Here is a 25,784-nt window from a genome sequence, read left to right on the forward strand (position 1 = left end):
CCACGCCCACTCCTTCCCTTTGCCACTTTGTCTGGCTGATTCCACGCGCTGGTTACTTTGACTAAAACGTCCTGAGGCGTTCACCAGTCTCTTCTTCCGTAGGTATTTGGTAAGGATATCCAGGGCAGGCAAGATTTTGAGTGCCTTTTGCCACGTGACGCCACGGATTACCAGCGACCTGTCTCCTGCGGGAGACACTGCCTTTTAAGGTTGCCAGATTAGAGCACCGAGTTGGAAGCCCCGGGCCCCACTCAGAGGACCCCTCCTGAAGGCTGTGCTCTGGAACCACATCTGGCACCAGCGTCTGTAGGAGCTACGGTCGCCCGGAGAAGCAGCACCAGTCAGAGGCATAAACAAGGAACTGGCTCTCGCTCATGTGGCTGGCCAGGTGCACCTGAAGTCCACCGGGTGGCCCATCGGGGGCGGGTCATGAGCGGCAGGACACCACAGGCACAGCGCAGAGCTGTCACCGGTGGGTGGGCTTTCTCCTCAAATTCCGGCTTCTGCCGAGGGAAGTCCTTCCCTGAGGACTCGGGCTTGGTGGGCACCCTCATGCCCTCACGGCCCTCCATAGCCTTTTGTAAACTCAAACTCTGACCTCTTCTCCATGGCACCTGGCCTCCCCTCGGCCACCCTTTGGAAATCAATCACTTGATTTTAGCATCTTTCACGGTCCCACCAGACTGAGAAGCCCGCTCCTCCCCCCCCCGCCGTCACCCAGTCTGGCTCCTCTTTGCTGAAGAGACCTTCTCCCAGCTGACCCTGTCCTCTCCCACTTGACGAGAAGCAGCAGGAGGCCCCGGGATGTGCCCTGAGCACCTGCATGGGGGCCTCAGGTCTGGGGGCCTGCCTGACCAGCGCAGGACACGGCGCCCCGTTCTCTGCGAGCACCCCGCCTGCCTGCAGGGAGGACGCCCCTCGTGCCCCGGGGCCCTCAGCAGCAGAGCCTCGTTTCCCTCCAAGAACGAGCTTGTCCGTGCACTAGCAGCACACGAGATGAGCGGTACAGGAGGCGGGACCTCGAGGACAACTGCCCGCATACAGAACACACAGTTCCCTCGTGGGAGTTCTGATGCGGAAACACACGGTCCGGAAAGGTCCACGGAGGAGGACGGAGAGCAGCCAAGGGACCCAGCAGCTCGCTCTGGAAAGTGCCCGAGGCCCTGCCCCCGCGAGACCATCACCGCCCAGAGCGTTTCTGGCAGCAGACAAGCAAAGGGGCGCGAAGCTTCCTACTCTGGAGACCCTGAAAATGCAGAATCCAGTCACAGCTTTGACCAAAAGGCCTGCTGGGCAGAAATGAGTCAAAGGGACTTTGGAAACTGGATGGCTGACAGCAGTCCACGGCAAGTACGACACCAGGGCAGGGTCCGGGTCTGGCTCACACCTCTGTCCACAGGTTTGCACCACGGAGAAGGACCACCCACAAATGCTGCCTTCGCCAGGGTGGGCCGGGCATCTCCTCTCGACTGAAGCTGGTGTGTTTTTAGGTCTGAACATCCCAGCCCCGGCCGGCCCAGCAGCACTGAGCGGACCCTGCTTCTGTCTCGTGACCTTCAACGCCTTCCGCCCTCGGTCTGCCAAGGCCGGCCAGGCTTCTCCCCTGGTGCCCCAAACCGCCCTTGATTGCCAAGCTCCTTCCATGTCCGTCCATCCGTCTGTTCTGGCGGCGCCACACGCTCTGCCACCAGGACCTGCGCTCCCTCTCTTGCGCAGCCGGAACGTTTCCCCCAAGCACCACTCGGCAGAAGCTGGGTTGCGGCCGGGCTCTGGGGGCGGGGGCAGGCCCACCGGGCAACACCACCCTGTGCCTTGACTCCGACTCCTCCCTCCTGTTTCTGCTCGGAAGGGCTCATGTGATGATGCTGGGCCCACCTGAGTGATTCGAAATACTCTCTTGATTACGGACTGATTGCAAGTTGATTAGTAAATTACATCTTTAAATCCCTTTTGTCACACAATATAAAAAAGCACAGGTATAACACGGGTGTTTAAGAAACACGGGAACCAAACCCTGTCTCCCATTTGCTGGCGATCACACGCTCTCTGGGGGGCTGGTGGGAAGACACCGCCCCCCTGGCTCATGAATTCCTTGACCGATGACGTCTGGTCTGGAGTCCCCGAGAAGGCAGGCTGGCCACCTTGGTCTTGGCACCCCACAGGCTAAAAGCAGCCGTAGCTGGGAAACAGGTGTTTTCTACAGGGACGGTGGCCAGGGCCAATGCCAGGACAGGCCCCTGGGAGAAGTGGCCGATGAGGGGCCAGAGATGGGGGAGAGCGCCACCAACCCCTCACGAACGGCAGGGGCAGGCAGCCTGGGGCAGGCTCCATTCTTCTGGCCTCAGCTTCCTCATTGTTGGGGGGTGGGGGGGGTGACACCAAGAATAGCCACCCACAAGTGCTGGATGTGTCGGGGGGCTGAGCCACGAATGGCCGGCCCTGCCCGGACCCAGTACGTGATATACAGGCAACCACGGTGGCTGCTTGCTCTGGGGCTCCCGGGCCACAGACAGATCCCAGTGCTCTGCCGTCTCAGGGCCGCCACGGGCTCCGTGCTGCAGCCAGCCATCCAGTGAGCCTGGGAACCTGTTCCCAGAAGGACGTTTGCAAAGGCACAAAAGAAACCACGATTAACGGAAAACTACATTACAGCCATGTTCGTGCTCCCCTACAGCAGAGTGACCGGGAGCAGCCCAGGTGACCATCCATTCACACAACAGGACACTATTTGGTCGTAGAAAGGAAGGAAGCAACGGCACATACAAGAACATAGATGAACCCGGAAAACGTGCCGAGTGAGCACAGCCAGACTCCAGAACAGCCTCCCCCGCCCCCCGGGGACAGACACGGGATGGCCAGGGGCCAGGGGCCAGACACGGGATGGCCAGACCCCCCGGGGACAGACACGGGATGGCCAGGGGCCAGGGGCGGGGCTGGGGGGGGTGACAGTTGTGGTTCTGGTCCCACAACACTGCGGATGTACAAAAAGCCACTGAACTATACGCTCTGATGGGTGAGTTGTGTGTTGAGTTTTATCACCATGAACCCGTGGAAAAGATTTCCATCCAAGTGCAAGCCTCTGAATTCCAAGACCCCAGCTCAGGATTTCTCCACGGCCCCGGGGGCTGGTGTCCTCACAGGCAGGCTCCTGCCACAGCTGAGAGCGGAGCTCCTTCCTGTGTGGTGTTTCCAGGGGCCACAGGACAACGGGGTGGAGGTGGGGGCGAGACCACCGGGGTCTGCCTGGGTCAGGCCCACTCCTGCAGGAGCTGAGAGGGCTCCCGCCGGCAGACCCCAGGTGCCCGGCAGCCACAAACATCGCTGTCCTTGGAGACAGTGTCCCTGACAGGCCAGGGAAGCCCTGCCCTCTGCCCCGGGGCTGGGTCTATGCAGCAGGGGCACCACGGCAGCTTGAGACACAGCCCCTGCTCCCGGCGGACAGGGGGAGAGAGGGGCCCCGAGCCCCAGCTGGGTGGGCACGAAGCCCCGCCACGCTCACCTCAGCTGCCCTTCGGTGGTCCTCGTTGGTGCCCAGCACGCGCACGTCCGCGCCCAAGCAGCGGAGGCTCCTTGCCAGCCCCTGCAGCATGTTGTCGCACACCACGCGGAAGGCCCTGGCCGGGACCTCTGGAGCGGCGTCCTCGCGCTCGGCCACAGGCACCTGCAACACGGCTCTGCTCAGAGGCCTGCGGCCCCCCCTGCCCCGCCCCGGACTCTGTGGGGAGTGAGCGCCCTGCGGGCCGAGTGGCCAGCTCTTTCTCAGCCTTTAGAAAGAGGATCGCGAGCAGTATGGCCTCCATGCAGAAAACAGCAGACGAACACATTAACAAAATGATGCGAGATCGCTCGCACCGGGCCCAGGCAGGGCCTCCACACGTTTCCTGGGGTGGGGGCTCTGTGTATGACGCAGCGGGGCTCGGGGCTCGGGAGCCACACGGTCCACGCGAGACACCGCCCTGGACCTTGGTGGGAGCACGTCAAGCCCGCTGACAGGAGAGCGATGGGAACCCCCCTCCTCCAGGACGCTGACGGGGCTCTGCTCCCCTCCCAGGCCTCCTTCCCCGTCTGGTCCTCCTCCCTGAGAACTCTAATGAAGGGGTCCTGGGGCGCTTCACCCACCTGCCAAGGCAGGGCTGAGGCCTCCTGCAGGCGGGGTGGCTCCGGGGCCCCCGGTCTCTCACTGCACCCTGGCTGCAGGCTCCTGGCCAGGTCCTCAGACAGGGAGAAGCTGGCAGGCTCTCTGCTCAGCGCCTGGTGCACCTCCAGCAGGCAGTAGGCGTCAGCAGCTGGGGTTGGCATGGGTCGGCCTCAGCCTCCAGTGTGGGGGGCACAGGGGTGTGGGGTGTGGGGGAAGTAGGGGTGTGCACCTGCGTAAACCAGCTGTCCCTCGCTCAGTGGCCGCCGATCCCAGTTAGAGAGCTGCTGCGTCTTGTCGAGGGGCTTGCCCAGGACCTGCTGCACCAGGAGGCTGAGGCCCCGCAGCCCCCTGGCCTCACACATGCCTCCAGCTGGCATGTTCACCACCCGCATCTGCCAAGACAGAGCCCCTCAGGGGTGAGCGGCCTGTGCGGGAGGAAGGATGGCCACCACGGTGCCAGGCGGCCCTGCCCTGGGGAAGGCCCTCGCCCTCCAGAGCCGCCAGTGCGTGGAAGGGAGGGCGTGGGTGGCCGAGGCAGGCTGCGCGGGGGGGCCTCAGGTCAGCTCTGGGGATGACATCTTAGCCCCCAAGGGCGTGTGCTGAGAACTCAGAGGGGCCCAAAGCAGGGCTGGTTCTGGGGAAAGTGTGGGGACACGTGGTCACTCTCCCTCCTCGGCAGGGCCTGGTGACCTGTGGCCAACACAAAGGTGCTCTGAGGTCATGAGCTCATCCTGGCACACGGACACCCGCCAGCCCATGGCGAAGACCCCCAGCTGGCGCAGGGCATCGCTGTGCAGGCGGCTCAGCAGAGAAAGGAGGGCCCCCCTGTCCCCCTCGAGCGGACCTGCCTGTGCACCCGCAGCAGGTCCAGGCCGCCCCAGAGCCGCTTCTCCACGTGCGCCAGGGCCGGGCAGGAAGCACCCAGGCTCCGAAGGTCCCCCGCCAGCCCATAACCTGCAAGGAGGGCCGTCAGCGTGACAGGCGCCCGAGGAAGGGGCCGGGGCCTTGCCCCAGCACCCTCCCCCTCGGTGGGCAGGGGCTTTGCTCACCCAGTTTCGTGATGGAGGGGTCCGAGAGCAGCCGGGACACCAGCCTGGAGAAGGCCTTCGACACCTGCCCTCCCGCTGGCCGCGAGAGCACAGGCAGGTCCAGCAGGAACACGCGGCCCTCCACTGCCAACTGCATGACTGATGCCTGGGGCCGGCCCCCCGTGCCAAACGAGGGTCTCCACTCCACGTCGACCCCGACCACCTGGCCGGGCTGCGGAGAGGGGCTGCTATGAGCAGGTGAGGCCCGCTGGGGCTGCAGGGCTGTGGCTGAGGGCTGGGAGGGTGCAGCTAGCCGGGCCCCCCCTGAGTGTGAGGTCCAGGTAAGGCAGCCTCTGTTGGGAGGGCTGACCAGCCCTGGGAGCTCCCACGTGACCAGGGCCGCGCCTGGCCCCTGGCTTGCCCGCCATTCCACACAGAAGGGCTCAAAGGAACCTGGCAACCAGGCCGAGGGCCCAGCCACAGGGCAGGTCTGGAGCTGCTGCAGGTGAGGGGCCAGTGTCTCATGCTTGTGTTTTGGGCCCAGGGTCTTCCAAATGGGCTGGTATGGGTGCCCTGCTCTGCAGGGGTGTCTGGGGCGGGTGGGAAGGACAGCCAAGCCTGGAGGTCCATGGCGTGGACAGAGCCCCAGAGCTGGCCACCCACCTGCAGCAACGCCTCCTCATGCCTGGCCAAGTCCTCCCAAGAGGCCAGGAAGTGGATGTCCTCCCTGGCGATGGGCAGCTGGTAATAATCACCCTTCCTGTCCTCCAAAGGCGCCCTGGCCACCCTGAAAGAAGCGGAGCAGTGGCACCCACCCCCCGCTCTGGGCCCCTGGGGCCGCACCCCACCCCACCACCTCCTGGCCTGGCCGGGCCCAGAGTAGACCTCAGAGAGGAAGGGGAGTTACGAGGGCCGCTGGCGTCTGCGGGGTCTTTGCGGTGTGCCCGCCTGTGCCCCTCCTCCCACACAGCTGCTCTCTCCGCCTTGCCCACCTGCCCCTGTCCCCCCCCCCCCCCGCCCCGGCCAACAGACTGCCGCTTCCTCGGGCCCTTGGGGGTGTGGGGCCTGGTTGTGGGCTCCGGCCCCAGGGTCTGAGGCCGGTGCGGAGGGGTGCGGGCTCCTGGCTCATCTGCTCTGTGCGTGTCTGCATTCTGGGAACAGGGGCATGTGCCCCCTCCTTGGTTTTCTGGTCTCACTCCCAAAGTGCTGGCATATGTGAGTCGTGGGATCACTTCCCAAGGGGTGGGGGCCCCAGGGCGTGCTCCCCTCACCAGCCTCCCGAGCCTGGGGGTGCTCACCTCTCCTGGAGTTCGAGCCGGCGGAGCTCGGCAGCCACTGTGGCTGGCAGCTGCTCCTCGGGCACCGAGAGGCCCAGGGCGCACTGCGCGGCCACGGCCTCGTTGCCGGGGGAGGCCAGCAGCTGCACTACCATCTCTTGGGGCCACTCTTCCCGGCCCACCAGGCCCTGGGGACGGATGGGATGGGCTGTGCTGCCCGGCTCTGCCCCGAGGGGGTGCAGACAGTCCCGCACCAGGCCCAGACCTGCCCCCGCAGACCCCAAGGCTCTGTGCTGACCAAGCTGTCGAGGACCTTCCACACGGTCAGGCTGGAGGGTCACCGTCCTGTGTCCGCAGCCCGGCCTGGCTCCCTGCGTCCGTCTCCCCGTCTCCAATGCCCGGTCCCACCCTGCTGCTATCACCAGCACCTCCTCACCGGTCCTGCCCCCCCAACCTGACACCGGCACTGTCTTTCTAGAACATTGTCTCCACCCTTGCCTGGTGGGTTCTGCTCCTGACCCTCCGGCTGTCCAAGTCTGCCCCTCGGGCATCCTTGCCTCCACCCTTGGGCTGGCCAACATGCTCAGGGGAAGGAGGGCCATGGGACACCCCTGAATCCACGGTCCAGACAGTGGACACGGACGGGCGGCCCTCAGAGGGGTAACGATGCTCCGGGGCCTCCCGAGGCGGCCTCTCCCACACCAGTGCCCAGCACAGGAGCACAGGATTCATGTAGCCCACGGGCAGCCCACCCAAGTCCGCTCAGCCTCGGGGCACCCAGGGCAAGGCCCAGGCACCCCACCCTCCCCAGAGTCTGAGCCTCTCGCTCTCCGGATCTCTAGCCCCTGAGGCCTCTGTGCTCCCCAAGGAGCCTCTGCTGGCTGACAGGCAGGGCCCCTCCCAGACAACTCTGTCCCCCCAGCAGCCTCAGGCCATCCGCTTCCCGCAGGCCGCGGGTTCCCACGTGGACGACAATATGTGGAAACCCCTCCACATTCTTCAGGATGTCCGCTGCCCTTCCGGCTGCCTCGGCCTTGGCACCCAGGGGGGACCAGCCTTCCGGGCCTTCCCGGGGGTCCACGTTCCTCTCTGGTGACTCACCGCCCACCCCACACACCCATCACTGCAGGGGTGGCTCAGCGCTGCCCCCCACTGGATGCCACTCAGAACACCAGACGCTAGACCATTCATCAAGGAAGGAGGGCCCCCCCACCCCGCTAACGGGTGCGTTGCTCCCGTGCTGCATCTGGGACCCCACACCCCCTACCTTCTTCCAAGGCTGCTTCGCCCAGGGCTGGGGACAGCGCTGTGCCCATGATGCCCCACACTTCCAGCTCGGGCCTGAAGGACCCAGGCCACTACACGGTCCTGTCTAGGCTGCTGTCCTGGCGGGCTCTGTAGCCCCCTGGGCCAGGAGTGGCCCTTGTATCACCCCATTGGGCAGTTGGGTGCTCATTCCTCACCAGGCCTCACGGGGCACAGAGCTGTGTGCAAGCACAGCACTCAAGGATGGTCTAGAATATTCTCTCGGTGCACAAGTGGAATCTCCAGCAAACCTGACCTCCTCCATTGCCTGGCAGCTCCATGCTCCACCAGCTAAAAGGGGCTCCAGGACCCCCAGCCGCTCTGGCCCTGCCTCACCTGGTGGGGTCCCCCTCAGCAGCTGCCTCTGGCACCCCCCCTTCTGACAGGGGTGGGCAGACGTGAGTCCCTGTGTCTGGTTTCTCATCAAGGTGTGGGGTCTGTGCTGGGCGGGGAGAAGCCCCGTCCCTGCACCATCTGCTTCCGGCCCTGCCTGGACATTGGAAGAGCTGACCCGGTGTGTGGGCCTACACACCACGTGCCTAGTCCATACGTGTGCACATAGCCTCTCAGGGTCACGTGCCCCTCTAGTCCTTGCCCAGGTCTCCAGTGAATGCCCACCCTGCACAGGGCTTCCAGGGGCTTCCAGAGCCTTCCAGACCCTTCCAGAGGCTTCCAGGGCCCCTGGACTCACCTGCACGTGGTCCACCCAGTTCTCCTGAGACATACTTCTCTGTAAAAGTAAGCATCAAGATAACCTTTTCTAGTTGCAGCTCTAGAAGCTGGGGAGGGAGAGCTCCCCCCACCCCCTGTCACGGGCCCAGGCTCAGGGCGCTAACCAGGGCACACGCACCTCCACAAACCGCTTGTAGCACAGGTAGCGCAGGGCGGCCAGGCGCTGCTGATTGGCAGCGTTGGGACACAGAGCTGTTGAAAAAGCACAGAGCTCAGGGCTGGGCAGGGGCCGGGGGCCAGTGTGTGGGGGGCTTCTGCCCACTCCCCTCCACCCTTCACTGTCCCCACAGGTGCCCTCCCAGCCTTGAGCCTCGTTTGGGGTCTCCCAGACCCTCTGCATCAGGGGCTCTGAGGGACAGGAGCCCCATCTCTCCAGGCTTCTTGTCCTTCGTGTCCTTCTCCCACCAGAATGTGAGGAAGGGGCCATCTTGCTCACCTGTTTACAAACTGATGCTTACTTGTTGGCCTTACTTCCACATTTTGTTCAGAGCCCGAGGGGGCCCAGGAAGGGCCCCCTCCCACCCACCCATCCACCCGCCCCGCCCTCTGATGCTGGTCCTCCCTCTTGGGGCCAGCTGTCCTTGAAGCCTGGCAGTGCGCAGGGGATGCTGACCACAGAAGCCTGCCCCTCCCAGTGGCGGCCTGGCCTTCTCAGGGCCCTGCACCCTCCGGAAGTGTGGCTGCGCCCGCAGCACCCCACTCCCAGCACCGGGGAGCGCCCTGTTACAGGGTCGCTGTCCAACCACAGCGGAGGTCAGTGCCGCCCAGAGGTTGGGGCCTGCAAGGGAGGGCCAGCGACTCCTCAGACAGGTGACTCCTCAGACAGGGGACTCCCCCTCCTCCTTCCTGCCCAGGCTGTGAGGGTTCCAGACCCCAGGAGGCTGCTAAGGAACCTGGGACAACACTGCAGAGTGAGGTGGACAAGGCCTGAGGAACGGGGGGAACGAATGAGTGAGCTACAAGGAAAGAAGGAAAGAAGTGAATTTCTGCAGGCTCTGTCAGGACACAAAGTAACCACGTGTCCCTGCAGAGGCATCTGCAGACAGAGACTGGCTTTTCCGACATTTACACAATTTGAAGCATCACTTTGCCAGTGGGAAACTTTGTCCAAAAGCCTTGTGGATACGGTATCGTGTCCACAGATGGATTCTGGCGCAGCCTGGGCTGACTGGCTGGTCCAGACGCAGCACAAACCCTTAAAGGGGCGGGCACAGCTGAGCCAGGCCCAACCGCCTGCCACACCCCTGAGCACCTGCAGATACCACAAAACCCAAATACAACGCACACTGCAGCCTGCTGGTTCATCTGCGCAAGGACACCTTGGGGGGCTCCGCCTGGGACCCAGGCCTGGGGAGGGGTGGGCTAGTGGGGAGCTCAGGCTGGAGAGGCAAACAGAAGTCCCCGACCCTCCTTCTGCGTCTAACGTCAGCCCACGGAGGACATGGGGTTGGTCCTGTGGAGGCCACAGCTGTGACGGTGGACATGCGGATGGACTGCAGAGGGGCAAAGGGACAGTGACCACAGCTGTGACCCTGAGGCCTCCTGGCTAAGACAGACCCTGCTGGGGAAGCAGCAGATGGGGCCTGGCAGCGGGTGGTCATGCGGAACAGGAGGCCCGGAGGGGGTCTGTCCTCCCTGCCCCCAGCAGGCCAACGAGCGAGGCACCCACGGAAAGCACCGGCTTGTCTACCCCGCCCTCTTGTCCAGCGGCCCCCCACTGTGTGTGACTATGTGACCCGGCACATAGTCAGGGGGGAGTCCCCACTATGTAGGGGTGCCTAGGCACCTAACCTGTTCCAGTGCCACACTCAGCTGAGACCTGTGGGGGGGGGGGGGATATACCTCCAAGGGGGGCACATCCTGAACTGCGGGGGGCGCCAGGCTAAGGCTGGTCCAAGACCCCAAAGACCTCTCTGGCCCCAAGCCCTGGGCCCACTGTGGCCACGACCCGACCCGGAAGTGTGGGCCCTGTGGGTCAGTGAATGTCATGGCAGGGCTGCTGGGGGGGGGGCGGGGGGAAGGCCTGCACCTCAGACCCAGCTGTGGTCTCCCACACAGCCTGCCCACCACCCCGGCCTTGTGGGCCTCACGCCCCACCCCCGCCCTGCCCCACACGGGCCTGAGTCCTGGGTGGGGAGAGCCTCTGCCGAGGCGGCAGGCGCAGCCCCCCACAGCAGCCAGCATCGACCCTGTGAGTGATTCCGTGCTGAGAGCCTCTCGGGCCCGTGTCCCTCACCCCGTGTGCACCCTGAGGGACGCCAGCAGGGCTCCCCGACACAGCGCCCAGGACAGGCACGCAGGTGACCTCAGAGGCCCCCATGCCAGGGACGGGGATCCCCATGGGGGGGTCCACTCCTTAGCGCTCCAGTCCTGCAGCTGCACCCCAGACCTCCCGGTCCCTCAGACCCCAGCACCCCCAGGGGTCTGTGCTGCCGGGACCCTCCTTGGAGCTTCTGCACCTACAGCCCTTCTTTTGGTCTTCTTCTGCCGCCCGAGGGTGGCTCCTTCCTAGGGCTGTGTCCCCTGGCGCCCCAGGGGTCCCAGCAGCCGGCCGGTCCTCCTAGACCTGCCTCGGCTGCTTCGGGAAGAGGCCCCCCAGCTACCGTCAGCACAGCCAGCAGCTCCTTGTCCCTAACTGACCCAGACTGACCCGCACCACCAGCCTCCAGGCGCCCACTTCTTGCTCCTCCCATCTCTTCACCTAGTGCCACCTGGGGGCCGTGGACAATCACACATCAAAACCTCTTGGTGATGTGTTTCTGTCTGCAAAAGCCCCTAGCGTTGCCCTCCTTTCTGGAGGCAATACTGCCTTCCGGAGGCACCTTTGTCCAGGGTCAGGGGATCTGCACAATTTCTCAAGGGTGTGAGGACAGAGAAGCCTGCAGGTGACTGAGACCGAAACGAGATGCTGACCAGAGATGGGGCTGAAACTTGGACACAGACCATAAAACACCTGTGAGCAAGACATTCAAAGGAAAAAAAGACAAAACTGGAAATATGTTCAAGTATCAAGAAACCACACAAAGCGAAAGAGCAGATCTGGAAAAGAACCAAAGTATGACTTCTGGAGCCACGGATACAACAATCAAAATGCAGTGTTTTGTAGTTTTTGGGACACAGAGGAGAAAATTAGCGATGCGGAAAAGAGCAGGAGTTGCCCGAGCTCATCATGAGCAAGACACAGGACGGTAACACCGCAGGGAAGGCAGGGTGACAAGATCACACACGGGGCCAGAGAACCAACAGCAACATCTGAGGACATAGTGACTTACAATTTTCCAGAACCAACCGAAGACAGCAATCCACAGATTTAAAAAGCCCAACAAAACCCAAGCCAGATAAATACAAAGAGATCTATAACCACTCTCCTCACAGTGAGACTGCGGAACATCGAAGACAGAGGAGACAGAGAGAGAGAGAGAGAGAGAGAGAGAGAGAGAGAGAGAGATTGCTTTCAGAGAAAGGAAATTAGATTTCTTCATAACAACACATTTCAACCCAAAGGACTGACATCATACCAAGCATGATCTTCGATCATGATGAGATTAAGAGCCCACACTAGAAAGGTAACTAATAGTGCCACATAGCTTTGAAATGAAGAAGTACCATTCTAGGGGCGCCTGGGTGGCTCAGTCAGTTATGTGTCTGACCTCGGCTCAGGTCACGATCTCACCGTGAGTGAATTCGAGCCTTGCATCCTGCTCTCTGCTGTCAGGACACATCCTCTGTCTCCTTCTCTCTCTGTCCCTCCCCTACTAGCTCTCTCTCTCTCTCTCTCAAAAATAAATAAACATTAAAAACAGAAGAAGAAATACATTTCTAATTAGCCCATGGGTAAACAAAAAATTATAATAAAAATTAGAAAATATCTTAAGCTGGACAATAATAGAACTAATATATGTTGAAACTTGAGGAATATTTTAAGAAGCAAGAAGGTTTAAAATCTAGTTTGGTGGGCTGGGGAGGGCAACGAACAAAGAGGGCCAAAAAGCCAAAAGCCACCAACAAGTGGCCTTACATCAAACTAAAAATTAGCTTCTGTACAGCAAAGAAACAGTCGACAGAATGAAGAGGCAACCTACAGAGTGGAAGGAGATATTTGCAAACCACGCATCTGACAAGAGGCTAATGTTCAAAATATAGAAGGAACCCATGCAATTCAATAGCCAAAAATCCCAAATAACCAGATTTAAAAACGAGCAGAGGAACCGAATGGATGTTTTCCAAAGAAGACATCCAAACAGGTGTTGAATAAATGAAATGGTCCAAGGTACCACTAATCATCAGGGAAACGAAACTCCAAATTATGATGAGATACCACCTCACGTGTGCTAGAACGGCCATCAGCCATCATTGGACGAAAAGACAAGAACGAACAAGAAGGGGCAGGGGCAGGGAGGGGGCGGGGTGCAGCAAGGCCCCGCCTCCCAGGAGTCTACGCAGGCGGGCAAAGGGGCTTGCGGGCCTCAGGCTGCTGCTCCTGTCCGGGGCCTGCGATGGGCAGGCGGCAGGAAGCGGGGGAGGTCGGTGGACCCTGGTCAGCCTGAACCCCGCATCCGCCGGGCGCACACAGGTTGTGGGGGCGGCACTCACCCGGGTCCAGGCCCAGCCGCTCCAGCTGGCTCAGGACCCGCCGGCTTAGCACTCTGGGACTCAGCCTCTCCAGCCTCGAGGTCACCTGTGGGTGCTGCCTGCAGGGAGAGAAACACGGCTCCTGTCTGGCACTGCTTTAAGACTTTTGTTTTCATCTAAGTCACACACGCACAGTTTAAAACTCAGGTAGTTCTACAAGGTTTAGGGAGAGAGCAGTCACCCTGTCACCCTGCCCCACTGCACACCAGACACACACGTCACTTTTGCCGTGTTTCGTATTTGTCTCTGTGCTTACGAGCGACATCCTTGCACGTGATCTCTTGGTTATTCAGTTTTAGGAGTTTGGTCTGGACATCTCACCACGGAAGGCCCTCCAGCCTCCCTCCCCACACAGTATCCAAGCCCTTACGTGGGGTCAGGACACCGTGTCTGCCATATCGTGACCAGACGACCAGGCGAACACTGTCAGCGGCCAGGCCACACCCTCCTGCTCTCTTCAGGGTTAATACCTGTCTGCTGAGGTTGCTGACCCGGGCCCCCCGCCTGCCTCGCCCTGTGCCCACAACTCGGTGGACACACCTCCTCACTCTCCCAGCTGACAGCTCAGCACACACCCGCGGAAGCTGCTAGAGCTGGTGTGCGCCTGAGCTCTGCCCCGCGCCGGCTGGAGGGTTCGGCTGAGCCGAGACCTGGGGGTCTGGGCAGGCGACGCTCCTGGAATCCCGCCCGATCCCTGCTCTTCCTGGGGTCTGCGGTGTGCGTCTCACCCATGCGGGCCGCCCCGCGGACCCGCTAAGCCGGGCGCCTCGGGACCGGGGTTCCCATTACTTGATGTCGGGCCTTCTTGACAAGATCTCCGCTTTTTCTTTTAACCTTTTCTCTCTGATTTTCATTTTGTTTATCTGTTTTGTACTTTTTCGAAGACATCTTCAAATTTATCTTCCAAACTTTTATTGTGCTTTTCACTTCGCTGTTAAATTTTTGATTGCAAAGAGTTCTGTTCTGTGTTCTGCAGACACCTCGGCCCAGGGTCCCCAAGGACCGGCTGACCGCTGAGGGCCCTCCTCGGGCTCTGCGTTGGACCCCACATGCTCCTGGCGGCCACGGGTCAGCTTCCCAGCCTGCTAAGTGCTCTACCTGCCCACCTGCCACCAGCTCTTGGACCCCCTGCTGTTGCTGCCTCTCCTTCTCTTACAATGTCTTCTTCATTTTGGGGCAGAGACACAATAATAAATGCTTGTATTTATCAGCCAGAAGCACTTTTTAAAACCTAGCGTTTATAGGGGCGCCTGGGGGCTCAGTCGGTTAAGCATCTGACTCTTGATCTCAGCTCGTCATGATCACGGTTCGTGAGCTAAAGCCCCACATCGGACTCTGTGCTGATGGTGCCAAACCTGCTTGTTATTCTTTCTCTCTCTCCCTCTCCCTCTCTGTCTCTGTCTCTCTCTCCCTCCCTTTCTCTAGGCCCTAGGAAAATTTTTTCTAAACTATTCTTTTTAAGTTTGTTTGTTTGTTTATTTATAAGAGAGAAAGAAGAATGGGGGGAGGGAGGGAGAGAGAGAATCCCAAGCAGGCTCCAAGCTGTCAGCACAGAGCCCAACGTGGGACTCAAAGTCATGAACCGTGAGATCATGACCTGAGCCGAGATCTAGAGTTGGACTGAGCCACCCAGGTGTCTTAAGACCCAGGAAATTTTTTAAAAATCATTGATTTAAACCAATATCCTCAACTAAATCCAGCCACACAGGGCCTTCCTCACTGTCCCACTGTCCATCCATGTATGTCCCTTCTCCACATGGGACTCTGACCCCTGGCCCCACAGTATGTTCACTTATTTGCTCTGTGTCCCCCCACCCTTTTTTTAAAGTCGTTGTTTATTGTTCAAGCCACTTTTTTTTTTTTAGTAATCTCCCCGCCAAACGTGGGGCTCAAACTCATGGCCCCGGGATCAAGAGTCGCATGCTTCACTGACTGGGCCAGCTGGGTGCCACTCTGTCACTTTTCAAATCCGTAATGACAGGGAGGAGAGCCAGCGCTGGACGAGCCCGGCCCGGGGCTGTGTGGGTTTGCCTGCTTCCCAGCATTTAAGTCACACAACCCTTGAGACGGCAAAATCAGTCCAGTTTTAGGGACAAGGAAAGAAACCCAGAAAGTGAAGTGACTTGCTCATAGGTCCAGGGAGGTCTGCCCCAGAGCCCAAGGTCTGGATCTCCAGCCGGGGGGCCCCAGGGCTGGGTAGTTCGTGGAGCCCGGATCAAGCCACTACTACCTGCGGACGGGCGGGTGGCTCAAGGAGCCTTCACAGACCTCCAGGAGCTGCTGCCCCCTGTGCCCCCCTCAACACGTGTGGCAAGAAGATATTCTCCCGCCAGATGCCACCCCCGTGCCCTACACCCAGGCGACACCCTCACGTCACATATACCGGCACGTGGGCTATCCACATGGGCTCCACACCCGTCCCTGGCAATTTATCCCGCGAAGGGATGAAGGAATGAGTGAATGGATAAGCAGCATGACTTCCGGAACCAGGTAAGAGGTCATCCACCTGACGCGGAGGATTGTTTCTGTTCGCTCGAGGGTGGTAACCGTCTCTCATCTGGTCCCTGGCAGGCGTGGCCCCTCGCTGGCCGACCCGGCTGCGACTTGTGGGGGCCACGCGTGTGGCCTTCCCCTGTGCTTGCCCCCCTCAGCCCACCCTGGGCCCCCGTGGGGCTCACCTGGCAACAACTCCGATGTCAAAGCCGGGCCGGCACCAGGAGTCCAGGAGGGCCAGCAGCCTCCTCTGGAGGTCCGGGAAGCCGGCCACATAACGCTCCACGAGGCTCACTCTGTCCTGGAGGAGCAGTGGGGTGCACATCTGCGGGGAAGCACGTCCTCAGGCCACAGCCCTGTGGGCACCTGGCACCTCCACCGCCAGCTGAGACCCCAGACTCACCTCCAACCCAGCCAAGAGTGTGAGCGCCCCCATAGTGGCTCCTGGGGCGCGATGCAGGCAGCCCAGCCCATGCCCTGCGCTTGAGCATCTCGCCCCCACGCGTGCAGGCCCCACAGCTCCCTGGGGCTCGGCCTGGGCTCTGTGGTCATTTTCATCTCCGTTACAAAGGCCTGGAGGCCCCAAGAGGCAAGGGGAACCTGGGGAAGCTGTTTCTCCTGTCTTCACTGAACTGGGGGCGGGGGGCGGGAGGGAGGCCAACGTGGGCAGTAGCCCGATGGCCCAGAAATGCCTCCTCGTTGGCACAGACGGCATGCCTACTCCTAGTGCCCATGAGTGCATGAGCCCATGAGAGCCCCAAGCTGAGCCCTCAGGGAACCTTGGAGGCAGCCCCTGACGGTGGCACTGGCCCTTTGGACACTCGGGCCGTTTCCACCGCAAACGTCAGGCCTCAACAAAGCCCCCTTCCAGTGGTCCCTACACTAGACCCCACCTCGCCTCCTTTCCTCTCCATGTGACCACGTAGGTCAGGCTGCCTGGAGCCCAGACTGGATGGGGTCCCCTCAGCCAGGCTGGAACCATGGGGGTGGTCCTCACGGAGAGCTCCATTCCTGAGAGCCCCTCTGGCCACCACTTTCGGAGCATACCACACCTGAGCCCAATGACTGCCCTCCTGGGCACGCCCCTTGGGCCCTCCGAGTAGGGTCGGGTGGTCACATGCGACCCTTGCCCTCTAGCACCCCAGCCCCACCCTGTGAACAGCAGAGGCCAGGGCTCAGTGGTACGAGACCCTCCGCCTCCAGACCATGTTTCTGGAGACCTGGGCTTCATCCATGTTGGGACCTACAAAATTCACATGAGAAAGACACTTACCTTTTCAACATCAAGTGCTGGCTGCAACTTCAGCCTGGAGCCCAGCACGACAGCCTGGCAATCAGAAATGGAGCAGGTTCCACAAAGTACACGGGCCCTGGTGGGGCATGGACAGCACCACGGTGGGGGGGCTCCCACCCTCTACACCTCTGTCACTGGGGCACAGGACAGGCCTGTTCAGGTCCAGGGGGCCTGGAATCCAGGAGCCTCCTGGCAGACAAGCACCCCTGCCCGCCCCCCCCCCCCCCCCCCCCCCGGGCTGAGTCAGGTTCCACAAGAGGTGGGGCAGGTGGGAATGACCCATGGGCCCTACCAGGCTGGGGTGTGGCCTGCTGGATAGGGCATCAGGGTGGGTGCTGGGCCCAAGTGGCTCTGGCCAGGGGGTGCTGATGAGTGGATAGAGAACGAGGGGGGGCAGACAAGAAGTAGAAGTTTTGTCACCTACCCCCAGGCTCTGCTTCCACACACCCGCTCTCACATGCCCCGTACCTCCCACCAGTTGCCCTCCACCTGCAAGAGCCTGGCATGGCCAGTCACGGTGCTCACAGCCAGGGGCCAGGGTTGGTGACCCCTGCCTCTGTGCACCCTGAGGCCTGGGGGCCTGTGGCCCTGAAGTGCAGGGGCCTCTGAGCGCTTTCCACAAGGCATACTGTGTGTGCAATCCAAAACGACTAATGAGCGCAGGACTCTCTGTCCAAAAGGGCGGATTGGCCCCAGGACGAGAGGCCGGAGTAGGCCGTGGTGTGGCCTGAGTGTGTTGGGGGAAGCACAGAGCTGCCCCCTTGGGTCCACAGAAGAGAGGCTCTGAACCCACCGCTTCCTGGTGAGGACGGGAGGGTAGTGGGCGCAGCTGAGAACCCTGCCCGCGGGCGGCCGACCGGCCGCAGGGACCCTCCTCCGACTCAGCATAGAGAACGCCCGGGGCCCTGAGCGCCCGCACGTAGCGCTGACCGGGCTGCTATTAATAATTTCCATACATCGCGCTCCCATTATGAGCAAAAATAACCGGCAGAGCAGCCGGGCGCCCCGCCCCACGCGGCTCACACAAAGGACCAAAATAGCGGCCTGGGAAAGGCTCGCTCCGGCCTCCGGCCGCGGACCGCGCGGGGCGGGGGCGCAGGGCCAGGGGCCTTTCCCTGCGCGGCGCTGACCCGGCGCCTCCACAGCCTGGCTGCTGTCCAGGAGCTCGGCCGCCAGGGCCCCGAGGGGCCCCGAGCGGGGGGCAGGGGCGCAGGGGGCGCAGAGGGCGCAGGGGGAGGGGCCAGAGCTGGAGGAGGGACTCGAGGCGGGGCAGGGCCTGGGGAGGGGCTCAGGGCGGTGGGAGGGGTGCAGGTGCCTCCCGCCCACGCCCACGGGGACCTTGTCTTTTCTGGATGGGAGGCCCCCACCCGGGAAGGCTAGCGTGCATACCCCGGTGGCCCCGCGCACCGAGCTCACAAACTGGGGTGGTCGGAACACTACCACCTGCGGTGCTTCTTCCGCCATCGACACCTGGACCTGCGCTCTCGGTCAGGCCACGCCTGACAGCCAAGGGGCTGTGGGGAGGGATACCTGGGGGCCTGAGACCCTCCCATCCTCCAGACCGGGCCATGAGCCAGTGACCCTGGGAGAGGTGGGGGGGGGGGGGGTCACGAGGCGAGGGGCAGGGGGCGGCAGAGATGCCCTCCTTCTCCCCTCACTACCTCTGCTGGGGTATCGGCCCCCATCATCTGTGGCTCCTGCTTCTCTAGGGACAAGACTTCGTCTGTCTCTAGACTCCAGCCCTCATTGGGGCCTGGGGGGGATCCTGAGCCCCCCACTCTCCAACAACCCCTCTGACTCCTGGGGTGAGGCCTCAGACTAGGGAAGGGGGTAGCCTGGAACGGTGGCCTGGGTGTCAGGTCAGGCTGCCACGGGAGGCTGGGCGCTGCCCTTCACAGAAGCAGGAGCTTCGCCTTACAGGGCAGCCTAGAGCCCCAAGGGTGCCCCCGCTCTGCCGGCAGGGCCTCCCTCCCCCCGAGGAGCCTGCGGTGCCAACCCCAACCCTCTCACCTGCCGCCTTGCCACCAGGGTCCTGGTCAGTGATGCCCACCGGCTGAGGTGGGGGGGGGCGGTGCTCAGAGCCCAGCCCACCCATCCGAGGCAGGCAGCTCAGGCCTAACATGTGTGGCCGGGTGCACAGCCCACCTGGCCGCACAATGACACTGCCACACAGGGCTCAGAGTGCTCAGCGTGGCCCCTCTCTGCTCCCTGGTTCCTCCCAAGCTCTCCTAGCACCCAGGGTGCCCTCTCTCAGCCACGTGGCCTGTGTGGAAGCTGCAGGGTATGGCCAGCGTGCCAGGGCTGGATGGCCGCAGACACCCCCCAGGGACAGTTTGGGAGGTACCCTCATTCTGCACCTGCACCTCTGTACCTGGATGCTGGGTGGGGTGGCACAGGACAAGGAAAGGGGCAGCCAGGGGGCGTGGTCTCGGTGACCTGGCGGGGATGATTGACAGCAGGAAGCCCCCCGGGGCCTGGCTTCTGTCTTGGGGCTTGGTGGGGGCGGGTGCTGTATGTAGTTCTTTCATTGCCATGAGGTGGGCTTAGCATCTGTCTCTGGTCATTTTTCTGTCTGAGCTTCTGCTGAGAGGACAGCACACCAAGCCGCCCATGGCCTGGTCACATGAGAGAGTGCAGGCACATCACCTGCTGACACAGGCACCTGTGACAGGGAAGGTGGGAGGGGCTGAGACCCCACGGAAGGAAACTGCGGAGGACTGGGCCCCTGGCGCCTCCCAGGCCTTCCTGGCCTCTGCATGGAGGCCTCTAAGAAGAGAGATGCCAGCTGAGTCAGGGCGAGGCTGTGGAAACCTCTGGCCAGACAGACTCCGGGACTGCTGCCTTTGGGGAAAACAACTCAGAAAACCCAGAGGGGCCGGGGTGGCCACCGTGGGAGGAGCGTTCATGGGCCACCCCCCACCTCCTCCCGGCTGTCCACTCCATGGGGCTGGAGGCCGGGCAGGTGCCCAGGCAGCCAAGCCCAGACTCGGCAGCCTCAGACCCAGGACGGGCCTGCCTCCCACCTCCACAGCTCAGCTCGGGCCTGGAGCCAAGGGGCTTTTTTTTCTTCCCCCTGAAGCAAAGCTATCTTTTTACCTTGATAAGCTGTTTAAAAAATGTAAATAAAATAACTCAGTAGACAAAAGCGGGCATTCATCCCGCCTGGAGCCAGCCGCCGCCCTCGACATGAAATATCGGTGCACATTAAGTCGTGAGTCCCTGCTAATCCGAGCGGACAGGCCTGAATGCGGCCCCTTTCGCCGGGCGCGGCGGTGGGCACTGGAGCATGCACCGCCTGCCGGGCGGCCCCGCTTGGGGACAATGGCTTTTCTTCGCAGAAGGGGCCTGTGCGGGACAAGAGCCCCCTTTGTGTTGGGATTCCTGCCTTGGAGCGCGAGGGAGGCGCATTCAGCCGGCCCTAGACACTCTTTGAAAGGCTCGGGTGTAACAGAAGACACCGAAACACTAGCCTGCCTTCTGCCTCCCGCATTCTTGCAAGCCCAGCCGCCCATTCAGCCTGCGGAGAATGGCCCTGCGCCACAGGAGCGGAGCCCCAGCCACATTGTCCCTGGTGTGGCCATCTTGGTTTCTCAGCGCCCTTCGCCAGCCTCGAGACAAGAGCCCAGGGCCGGGCATGACAGTCGCCAACACATGGCCCACACCTCTGAGGGTGCAGGACTGGCGGTCCAGGTGAGGCCCAAATGGCAATGAGCCTCCTCACTGGGACTGGCCCCTCGGGGAGGAAGCCCCCCCGTGGGGCAGGTCTGGGGTCCTGCCTCGGTGCCCACCGAGGCATGGGGAGCAGCGCCCCTGGGCAGTGGGAGGGGTGAGCCAGGAGTGCGCCCCTGGACACCCCCGGGACTGGACCTGGGACATAGCAAGAGTGCCCCGCTGAGCTGGGCAGCCTAGGACTTCTCCCCGTGTTGCGACCTTCACATCTTAGGGCACAGAGATGTCATGGGGGCCCCTGTGCCTGCAGCAACAGTTCAGAGCTGCACCCCACCCCCACCATAGAGCCGCCGCTCCCTGCTCACCACAGACCCCCCACTCCTTACTACCTCATGCAGACCCAAGTCACTCCCAGTGCTCGTGGCCAGCCTCCACCTCCTCTCGGAAACTTCTGGACTTATATGAGAGCTGGCAGGGCTCATAAAGGAGACCCAACGAACCCACCAAGACCTCCAGAGCCCCACAAGCTCTTACCCAGAGACCTGCAGCTACTAAGCCCACGTTTCCACATTTGCTTTTTCTGACCCAGGCTTTCCCAGGATAAGGGAGCCATGACCGGTCCCAGGCATGGCCCCACATCCCAAAGCATCATATGCGCTAGAGGACTCTCTGCTGTCATAACTGGTCACCTGTGCCCCAAAGTGCCAGTGCTGTGCCCTACGCGGAACTTCTGCAAAAAAACCCAAAACCATGAGCATCGTGCTGAGGGGCTGGTCCTGGGAAACACTGAAACAGGTAGGTTGGGGTCCTGCCCAGCCTAGTACCTGCAAGGAGCCAAAAGGACCCTCGGGGTGTCTGACCCTCACAGGGGCACCACCGCTGCGGGGACCTGGTCCAACAGAACGACAAATAGCAGGAGTTGTGCCACCCAGAGCGAGGCCCCTTCATTCCAGGGCAGGCCCCTTGACGGGTGCAAGGAGGTGGCAGACACAGCATGAGGGCTCTCAGGGGGCTCTTCCAGACCCCGCTGTTAGAAAAGGAGCAAATTGGCCAGTCCCCAGGCCTGGTGTGGGTGTGGCTGCAGGACCCCCGACAAGGATACAAAGCCAGCAGCTGGAAGCGGCTGGGCCCAGAGGGAACTGGCCTGTTGGTCCCCAGGCCACATCACACTGAGGCCAAGAGACCTTGCGAGTGGGCCCGGGCAGAGGCAGGAGGGAGAAGGGGAAACCCTGTGGGGTCATGTGGGTGCTCCCTGGCAAAGCTCCCCGCTTGGGAGGCTCTGGGCTGGGAGGGTGTGGGAGGTCCAGCTGTCTGATCGAGGCTCGAGGGGTGGCAAGTGTGGGCAGAGGGATGCCCGCACCCCTGATCTTCTTAGCCCCCCTGAGTGTTTCTGGGAATTGACATGTGAGACTGGACAGCAGCGGCTCAGGTAAGCAGTTCTGCCACAGGGCTTCCAGGCCAAAGCCAGGGTGTCCTTGGGCTGCTGACCACATTTGAGGACCCAGTGAACACCCAGGAGGAAGGACCCCAGGTGCTGCACCAGAGAGCCAGGCGTGGGGGGGGGGGGTGCTGCTCCCAGACTCTTTTCCAGCTTGGTGAGTGTGAGGGGCTCCTAGGACCCCAGTGCATGGCACAGCCCCGAGCTGGGCTCCTGGGGTGGCTGGTCCCTGAGACCCTCTGCTCCAGACCCAGAGTCCCCGTTGCAGCACTCCCATAGTGGAGGGGTGGAGAGGACACTCCCAGGGTGGACCCTGTGAGCTCCCTCAGCCCAGCTCTTGCCTGCTCCACTGACCCCACGTGCAGACCTGGCCCCTGAGCCCCTCCCTGCCAGCCCCGGTGTACATGGGGGTCACACTCACTTCTTTGAACTTGCCCTCCTGGTGGAGCTGGTGGATGTGAGTCAGCAGGGGGCTCCGGTCTGCGTCCTGCAGCTGGAAGATGCTGACCAGTGGCTCCACGAGACTAGGGGGGCTCCTGGCGAGGACCCTGACTGCACGGGCCCGTAGCTGTTGCAGCCTTGAGCTGTGCTGGGAGACCAGAGAGCCAGCCTCAGCCGGGGAGTGGGGGGCTGCAGCTGGAGCATGGTGCTGGGGTAGAAGTCCAGCACCTCGACCCTGTGCCTACGGTGGACAGTCCAGGCAGGCAAGGCCTGGGGGGCAGGAGCACAGACGAGGGCGATGTGTGACCGTGGGGAAGCTGAGAGTCAAGCCCACAGACCCGGGAGCACAGTCAGTCCGAAGGCAGCGGCCCCTGCCCACCAGGGGTGAACGAGCTCAGCGGGCCAGGTCAGGCAGGCGTGGAGCCCACCAGGCCGAGAGCTATGGAGGGGGTGGGAGGGGCGAGGCTGGTGGGGCCGTGGGCAGGGCTCACCTGGGCCGGCGCAGGGAGTGGCCGTGCCTGCAGCCAGCGGTGCAGCTCACAGACTACCCAGGCCTCCAGGGAGGGGCCCTTCCGCTGCCAGGCCTGGCTGCCTTCCAGCATGTCCAGGAGTCCGGTCAGTGGGTCATCCAGGGCAGCAAACCCCCGCCAGGCCTCTTCCCGGAGCTGCGGAGACACAGCACCTCACTGTCTCTTTGTTGAGCTCAAACCCTCCTGGTAAACCCTGCCCCGACCTGCACGGCCCAGCCTGTGGTCTGCTCAGAGGGGGCACTGGGGCTGGTCAGCACTGTCCTCCCATCCTCGGGGTCCTGGTCTGACCCGCCATGCCCCTGGCCCCGGGTGGCAGCCACCGTCCACACCGACGGTCCCGTAAAGACAGAGGGCATGTTCCCCGAGTCAGGCCAAGGGCGGCGGGACCCATCTGAGAGGCTCCGTTCATTCGGCTTCGCCCCAACTACTCGTGCGGCACGCCGAGGACCTGGCACTGGTCCTTCAGACACAGTGACTCCCTGGCGGGGCCAGCAAGCAACAGGAAACAGAAGAAAGAAGAGAAAAAGCCAAACTGGAAAAGGTCTTTGATTCACTTTTCTACCTCTTGCACTGCCAAAGGCTTGGAAACACGTATGAGCCGAAAGGAGAAACACCAGGAACACGTGTGCTGTTCTCTCCCAAACGTGTCTTCAGGAGAACAGTGGTTCCTGATGGACTTTTAAGCAAGTGGGGTGTCGGGTGAGGGCCACACTGCACCCAGCCCTGGCTCTCCACTCTGCCTGACTCGGCCGTTCAGTCATGAGACACCCTGCAGTCAAGAACTTGCTGCAACTACAGAGGCCTGTCTCGGGCCCCCCTCCAGGCAGAGCTGCAGGGTCAGGGTCTCGGCCGTGAGCTCAGGAAACAGACACCCGGACACCTGAGGCTACTCGTAAGCAGCCTGGAGGTGAGGCCCCGGCTGTCCTTGCAGACCTGCACACAGAGAGCACCCTGAGGACAGCCTGAAATACTGCCACTCTCTGGGATGCGCGGGCCACACGCCTGTCTCAAGGAGCCTGGGGGCACCCGCAGGGGCCACTGTCCCCCACCCTCCAGGAACGTGTGAAAGAAGACAGCTGAGGCCGAACCACCGCCACTTTCTTGCTCATGGAAGGAAAGATCTAGAAGGATGCGGCCCTGGACTTTGGTCCTAACTTGTTCACGTGTGGTGCCCATTCAGGGCCCCCGAAGAACAGCTCCGAGAGGCTCCCAGAGCAAAGCAGGGAGGCCGTGTGGCCGGGGCCTGGGCTTACAGTCGCCAGCCAGTCAGCTTTTCCGCTCGCAAGGTGAGCTCAGGTAAACGCCTCGTCTCCTTTCTCCGCTGGGCAGTCTCTACCTGCCTGGCCCCTTGCCACCAGCCGGACAGAGGGTGTGCGGCAGCCAGCCCTGGGGCAGGGCAGGGGGCCGGAAGGAGGAACCAGGCGCAGGACCGACCTTCCAGCTCTGAGCTGGGTGCCTACTGACCAGGCGCCACGAAAAGGAAGGCTCTTCCAAGGGCACCACCACCCTTCCAGCCAGGTGTGGCTGCCCAGCCCCGGTAGGTTTCACAGACCCCTTCCCAGTAGGGTCGCTCCGTAGTCCACTGTTGGGGCCGGCTCCCTCCTTCGGGCTCGCCCAGCTGCTCTTTGTGGTGGAACCTCGTGGTAGCCAGCCGAAGGGGAGTGAGCGGGCATGTCCTTCCACAATGGCCGCTGCCCATTGTTGGCACCCTGGGCCAAGGACTCTGCCTTCCGTGGCTGGGAGTTGGCTCTGTCCCTTCCCGTGAAAAGTGCCTGGGAGGGGCGCCTGGGTGGCTTGGTCAGTTAAGCATCCGACTTCAGCTCAGGTCATGATCTCACGGTCCATGAGTTCGAGCCCCGCATCGGGCTCTGTGCTGACAGCTCAGAGCCTGGAGCCTGTTTCAGATTCTGTGTCTCCCTCTCTCTCTGCCCCTCCCCTGTTCATGCTCTGTCTCTCTCTGTCTCAAAAATAAATAAACGTTTGGGGCGCCTGGGTGGCTCAGTCGGTTACGCGTCCGACTTCAGCCAGGTCACGATCTCGCGGTCCGTGAGTTCGAGCCCCGCGTCAGGCTCTGGGCTGATGGCTCGGAGCCTGGAGCCTGTTTCCGATTCTGTGTCTCCCTCTCTCTCTCTGCCCCTCCCCCGTTCACGCTCTGTCTCTCTCTGTCCCAAAAATAAATAAAAAACGTTGAAAAAATAAATAAAATAAATAAATAAATAAATAAACGTTTAAAAAATTAAAAAAAAAAAAAAAAGAAAAGTGCCTGGGAGCACTGTGGAGGTGACACTCACCTGCCCAGGTACCAAGCCCCACTGGGGGCTACAGGCCTCATTTATGCTGTGTCACCAGTGAGGGCCCAGGCACCTCCTTGCTGCACTCTGGCATGTCCCCTGGAGAGAGGAGGCCTTCTGGAAGCCCCCAGTGACCTCCCCAGGGTTCTGCTGATCAAACTTGGTCCACAGACTCCTCCACTGCCAGTGACTAAGCAACAGTGGAGGGGAAGTCACCAGGGAGGCACAGACCCCCTCTGCTATTGGCCCCACGGCCCTTCCCACGCTTCTGCCCTGAGAGCATCTCGGCGCCAGGCTGGGCCAGAACCCTCTCCTTGCAAATCATCTCTTATGTCTGGAGCTCCGAGAGTCACCCACGTTGTCTGTGCGTGCCTTCTCCCACACATGTGCCTCTGCCCTGCTCAGACAGCACCCAGCAGCCCACAGGTCAAGGGGCCCACCCACAGAGCAGTGGGCAGCAGGCAGGGTGCAGAACTGGGGCATGGGCCACAGCCCTGGCATCCACGGTGTGGACGA

The 25,784-nt window shown here is 62.0% G+C and overlaps 1 protein-coding gene across 6 annotated transcripts in view; it reads right to left on the bottom strand.

Moving 5' to 3' along the window:
- Positions 1-25,784, bottom strand: part of EXD3 (exonuclease 3'-5' domain containing 3) — an 81,700-nt gene that overhangs the window by 24,155 nt on the left and 31,761 nt on the right. For 4 of the 6 annotated variants that reach the window (XM_081791045.1, XM_060608083.3, XM_060608080.3 and 1 more), the window contains exons 5-18: positions 22,939-23,112; positions 22,428-22,595; positions 16,879-16,932; positions 15,791-15,930; positions 13,074-13,171; positions 8,599-8,672; positions 8,440-8,478; positions 6,465-6,631; positions 5,830-5,953; positions 5,188-5,398; positions 4,983-5,092; positions 4,368-4,530; positions 4,120-4,286; positions 3,500-3,661 (exon numbers count right to left, since the gene is read on the bottom strand). In XM_081791045.1, coding sequence (XP_081647171.1) covers positions 3,500-3,661; positions 4,120-4,286; positions 4,368-4,530; positions 4,983-5,092; positions 5,188-5,398; positions 5,830-5,953; positions 6,465-6,631; positions 8,440-8,478; positions 8,599-8,672; positions 13,074-13,171; positions 15,791-15,930; positions 16,879-16,932; positions 22,428-22,595; positions 22,939-23,112 — 1,851 coding nt within the window. The other 2 variants (XM_078436191.2, XM_060608085.3) reach the window with 2 other exon arrangements.

This window comes from Panthera onca, chromosome D4, assembly GCF_046562875.1.
Source record: "Panthera onca isolate mPanOnc1 chromosome D4, mPanOnc1 haplotype 2, whole genome shotgun sequence".
NCBI lineage: Eukaryota > Metazoa > Chordata > Mammalia > Carnivora > Felidae > Panthera > Panthera onca.